Raw genomic sequence first — 6,118 nt, 5'->3', positions numbered from 1 at the left:
CGTGCAACCGATGGCTCGGCGCACTCTCACTGTCTCCTGGAGCTGGCTCTGCCAACTGTATCTTAAGATCCATCTCCTACAACGCTAGCACTGAACTATCGTTCCCGTTTTTCACCTTCTCTATAGTGCATGAATCACGTGAGAGAAGCTAGAACGCCCAAGGAAAACCTAATCGAGCATTATATCTCATTTATATGAACAGATATTTTTTAGTTAGTGTCATAGTTGTAGTGACTCTATTGAAGGGTCCTCCAATTTGTTTCTTTGGCACTGTTCGGAAACTTTCAGTACAAACTGCCCTGTCTGGCAATAAAACTGTCCTCGTACTTATTTGTCCTATGTGCATTTGAGAAAAGTGTCACGTGTGCCAACCTTCACGCACTAATACAGCGGACACAGGCTGTAAAATGTCTCAGAAAAGTAGCAACAGAGTTACAAGCTTCGTCAGCCCACCTTTATTGCACAGTGAAATATAATTACCGCGAGTTTCAAAACTCCATAACAAAAATCATCAACCGTCCAATATAATAGATGAATCAGCAGCGTCCAATATTATGATGTCGTAATCTGTGTAAATCTTGTTATATATTCTGTTCATTCCACATGCCACTCTATGCAATCAGTGGAACTCACGAAATGTTTACAACTTTTCTCTTTTCGTAGGAGTCCCTTGTTCAAAGGTCATTTGTTGGTATCTGTGAAATAAATAAAATATCATTTATTAATTAGGCATTAGGTATTTTTATATACATTTGAATCGAATGTAGTATGAGTATTCTTTACTTCTGGCTCTATTTATAATTGGAATATGACTGGTGTTAGCTAGGAAGATCGCGCTGTATTTTGGCAATCTTTACGTAGTATGACGTTAGGCCTAGTTATACATGCGCACGTATGAAAGCCTGCTTGCAATTTCATTGAGCAATGTTGGGCTCATATTTGAATGGAGCTAATTTTTGGATAGAGGAGCGCGAACTTGTGTTTTGTTGACGTACAAAAATAACATTTGAGCGCACTGCGCTGTCTTGAGAGCTAAACTAGAGCACTGCACGGGCTCGGGCTTACCCGAAAGCCCGGCCTGTGGGCCGGGCCGGGCCGGGTAGTGCAGTTTTTTCACGGGCTCGGGCCGGGCTCGGGCACGGCGTGTGCTTTTTGACCCGCGCCCGGGCCGGGCTCGGGCTTTCTGGTGGTGCGCATGTAACGTGCAGCGAGTTATTCTCGGGCATATCAACTCTGGAAAACGTGTATTTTTCGGTCTCGGGCCGGGTTCGCGGCGGTTGCGAGCCGGGCCTAAGGTAAAGGGGTGGCGGGCCGGGCCGGGCGGGTAACGTAGATTATTTCCGGGCCCGGGCCGGGCCCGGGTCTCGCCATAAAAGTTCTGATCAGGCTCGGGCGGGCCGCCCAATGTAAAAACGGGCCCGGGCCGGGCCCGGGCCGCAAAAATCGGCCCGTGCAGTGCTCTAAGCTAAACTATAATTTGTCACATTATAGTTTATTCACAAGTCAGGTACTCTAGCCACTTCACCACGCCGGCTCAGTTATAATTATATTGGGGACAAATAATTCGTGGGAACATCTATCTCTCGATGACTATGGGAAGGGACGTTTTTTATACAATTAAGGTAGCTGATAGCACCAAGTTAGCTATTTGAGAACCGTGATTGCGCATCCATGCGCCCTATGCCACTGTAAACCAGTAATGTCTATGTACGCTTTGGTTTGTATTAAAGACACCAGCAAAACGACGACACAGTGCATTTTTATAACTGCTTTTACTGCGACAAGTGTTTTTTTTTTCTTACAACTGTATTGGTGTTTTTTTATAGCAGAGGAATTTTAGGATTGATGTATACAGTTCAATTTTACACAGTTCCCAATAGGCCGCGCTTACCGAACGCCTCAATTAAGTACCATAAGAAGCCAACAAACAAATTATGATATGATATGATAATAAAAAATCGGGCCCCTCGGTTCCCTTTCTTCTCGTTCAATTCAAGTACATTCGATAAAGTCCTGACGCCACACTCAGCGTACCTAATCTCACTATAAATATCTCCTAGGCATAAGCGACCATTCTAGCCTCTAGTATAAATTATAGTATGTGACACGGCATTGCAGTATTAAACTCGTTACAATAAATAAAATTATCTTACGCACCGGAAATTCAGCGCCTACGTAAATGTGCACTATACTTAGGGAAAGTATGTACAGCACAACTGTGATATATATTTTGGAATTGTGAAGGATATTTTGTAGGAATATATGATTCTCCACGGAAGTAATATTGTATCACATCAAAGGAATTTTTTTTGAAAAAGTAGGCAAATACAAATATTTGGAATATGAACCTAGCGAGGCTGTGCTCACTTAATGCCATTTGAACAGTGAAAACAGTCGCAAAGAGAGGTGCGACTCTGTGGCAATAAATAATTTATTACTCATGAAAGAAGAGTTTATTCTTAGGCATGAACTAGAAAGCAATCAAATAATTAGCGGTGGAGCAATGTCACAGAGCGCCTCACCGTCGACAGCATCTAAACATTTGTGGCAACAAATGCCGCGGGAGACTGCACTAGCATCTCAACAATTACTTCTCGCTTCGTGTGTGTGTGTGAAGCCATTTGCGGCGACGACTTATCGTAGGTTCTGTGAAACAGAAGCCTGCAGAGACCTCGACAAAAAGCGTCTATATGGTCCAATGGGTGGATCATCGCGCTGCTGTGTTGAAGGAATCGAGTTTGAAACCGACCATCGGACATTTGATTTTCTGTTTGTGTTTCGCGAGTGAGAGTGATGTTTCATGTTCTAGATAACAGGCAACGGCACCTCGCCTAAGTCACGGAAGTAGGCAAGGAATACTAATTGCATCAAAACCGATTCCGCTCTAAAAGGTTGTGACATAGTGTGGGTAAAAATTTGTGAAGTTATTTTTCCTGCAAGAATAATTGTGCTAGATGTTCCACATGTCAAGATGTTCAATTGCTAGATTAGGTCTATATACAATTTTTTTTTCATGTCTAGCCCTCACCATATGCGAGTCAAAGTGACAACACGTACCCTGCATCTTTCTGGCAGCAGCATTCAGGAGTGAAGGAGCAGGAATCTAACGCTGAAGTATCTTCTTGCCTTTGCAGTTGGTTTGAATTCCTAAGTGCGCTTTCGTATATGTTCTTGTCGGGACTATTACTACTGCTGCTTCTGCTGCTACCACTGCTTCCGGCTCTGCTGTCTCCGCCACTACCACCGCCACGGCCGTAGCCACCGCCAATGATTTTCTGTAAGTGCTTGACCATTGCCTTAATTTCTCACCAAGCCTACCTGCGCAGAACTAGCTAACTGGATTGATCAGCTATAAGCGTTATACATAGTAATAGTTGACTAGATTGTGAAATAAATGTTCGGATAATTGTCAAGGTCGGAGCCGATTATCTCAGCACTGAAGGTTGAAAGTCTCTTGACGAGCAAACTCGAGCCGAATGCATCAGTCTGACCGCTACCACCAAAGGAAAATGTCAAAAGCGAGCGCTGGCAAAGCCAGTGGGAGAGTTCGAATAATATTCAAGCCTAAGTAATTGCAATTTTATAGGCGCCCCGAAACACATTTTATTGCAGTCGTGAAATGGATTTGTAGTGTAAGAGAATTTTCAGAAATACTTTGCAGCTATAAGTCCTGCAACACGTTCAGCAGAAGTGTAGTTATTAGCAAAGATCTCTTTTCATCCCCTTGACTGTGCTCCTGCTCCTTATTCAATGTCTTGCACTGTGAAGGCCACGGAGGAGAGGCGCGTGCCCGACTCTGCCGTGTAAATGCCACCGAAGTGCAGTTGAAATTAGATTCTATATGTTCACATAAATACCACTATTTCCGATTTTGCAACCTTTGACGCGCCAAGCGCGGTGGCCCTCAGCGAGCGGGCTTGTCGCGTGGCGGCAACGGCATCTACGCTACAAAGCAGACTACAGCTATATACAGCTGTAGTGCACATGCGCAGCGCTTGCTTTGTTTAACACAGGGCTTGATTGCACGCTCGCGCCCATGTTGTGCAGTCCGGCCGTGCTACGTGGTGCAGACCGGATTTGTCCTGCACCAGCTTGATCGACGGATAGTAGGCACATCCAACTTGTGCATTTGGAAGCGCTGTCAATAGCGCAATACTGATGCGACGTTTGCCAAATGGTCTAGCAAGGAATGGCTAGGAGTGAGCGCGCTGGCAAGCGTACGTGTTGTCTTACCTTAATTTCAAAGGGTTCAATCATCAATCAATCAATCAATCAATCAAGTTGTTTATTTCATATTTGTATTACATGTTTCATAGTGCATATACAGAAGGAGGCCCAAAAGTCGAAACTGCAATTAGGGCCTCCTCGATGCTAGTTGAGTGTTCAATGCTAATCGAAATTAGCGATACCAAAAGGCTGCGATCCCGATAATAAGGATGACCAAAGCTTATTTCCTACGTGCAACGCCACGACCGAGCATGATACGACGAGTGTTTCTGGAAGTACAAAATTATCGAAATTCGAAAGCAGATACTCGCTTACTTCAGCCTTTTTATTAAAGTGCGTCGATTAATAAACACAGTAACAGAAAGAAGAATCAGACTGATCCAAACACGCTTCTTGATTGATGTCAGCTATCAGTCAAAAGCAGTCGTCACCGGGAATCTTATGTATGACGACAAATGCAAGCCACCGGCCGCATTGAAGCGGGTGAGAAGACTTCGTTTGAAAACAGAGTGTCTGGGAAATATCCAACTTCGCGCTCCTCTTGTGAGCTTCACGCAGCGTGCATGACTGCAAACTTTGGCTCAGATGTCAAGTAGACTGAAAAGCGAAGCACGATATATGAGTAGAATGTTTACAGATGTAATCAAGATGGTCGAACACGAGCAACGTCCCGGTGATAGTCGTTATTTGGTTAGTCCAATGAAGTGGCTTGTAACAATATGTGGGTTAATTACGGCCTTTGCAGTAGATGACTTATGGAAGACCGCCAGAGCGGTATTATGCCTAATCAGCGGGAGAACATTTATATAGCTGTACAGGAAAAAGTAGTCCAGAGAACGAAATCATATGTGTATAAAATGAAAGAACATTGGCGCTGATATGCCACTGAAGGGATTGTATAAGGGAGGAGTACGGCTTTTGACAAATTTTCATGAAAGTAGTGATCAAAATAGTTATATGCGGGCAATGACTTTATTATGTGCATTTTAACTGCAGCGAACTGAAATGCTTAACGGAATACTTCGATGGAAACAACAGTCGGTTGAAATTGGGCTGTGAAGTTGCAATGTCTAAAAAAATTTGCTGCCTTATTTATTTTGCCTATTTCACTATACCATCTTACCAGAACAACTATCGCTGGATGGAAACATAAGCCAGAGCTCTCACCTTAAAGGCCGCCAGTAGGCGTTTGAAAGAATCAGCGTTGAAGACCTTTACCGACCAGTGCATTTTGTCGACGACTGAAGTTCGTAGAATGGATGCCATACTTTTGCCATCGTATTTCGGCATCGTACTAATTTACCCCCAGAGACGTGTCAAAATTTATTTGATGCGTCCCAGTGACGTAGCTCACTTTGAAATGTTGGCGAAACAGCAGCATATTTCCTCTTGAAAACAAATGCCTTTGTGAAGCTGTTATAAATATCATGTTTTCCATGCATGAAATGTAGTTTTGGCGCAAGTAACACTATGGGGGAAATAGAAGGGACCGAAAGAGCACTTAGTTTTCCTTGCGCCAGAAGCACACTTTAAGCATGGACCAAGTAGCCCAACATCGCATTCTGTTCGTGGTATGACATGATTAGGGTCATGCAACGTGAGGTTTTTGTTGTCTTTTACAGCGTTGCTACACCTTTTCCAAAGCCAGAAGTGTCTTGGAATTTGTCAGATCTTGATAGTCGCCTTAAAGGGTTGTTTTCGTTTTCAGATTAATACACAGCCATGAAAGTGACATGATCAAAATAAAAATGGTTTCGAGCACGTATGGCACGTTTTGTCAAGATATGCGCGTTAGTTTACCACTAGCAGTGAAAATAAAAGTATACACTCATTGCATTTAATGGTGTCAACATATGGGGCAAAAAATTCTACGTTCATAAAAACGCCTCAT

At 43.5% G+C, this 6,118-nt stretch overlaps 1 protein-coding gene across 3 annotated transcripts in view; it reads right to left on the bottom strand.

Moving 5' to 3' along the window:
- Positions 1–446: 446 nt before the first annotated feature.
- Positions 447–6,118, bottom strand: part of LOC125946944 (uncharacterized) — a 90,866-nt gene continuing 85,194 nt past the window's right edge. For all 3 annotated transcript variants that reach the window (XM_049671156.1, XM_049671158.1, XM_049671157.1), the window contains one exon: positions 447–695. In XM_049671156.1, the coding sequence (XP_049527113.1) occupies positions 641–695 (55 nt within the window). In that variant the 3' untranslated portion in view covers positions 447–640. The remainder of the gene's footprint in view (positions 696–6,118) is intronic.

This window comes from Dermacentor silvarum, chromosome 7 (genome assembly GCF_013339745.2).
Source record: "Dermacentor silvarum isolate Dsil-2018 chromosome 7, BIME_Dsil_1.4, whole genome shotgun sequence".
Classification (NCBI taxonomy): Eukaryota; Metazoa; Arthropoda; class Arachnida; order Ixodida; family Ixodidae; genus Dermacentor; species Dermacentor silvarum.
This window is presented reverse-complemented; position numbering and strand designations above follow the sequence as displayed.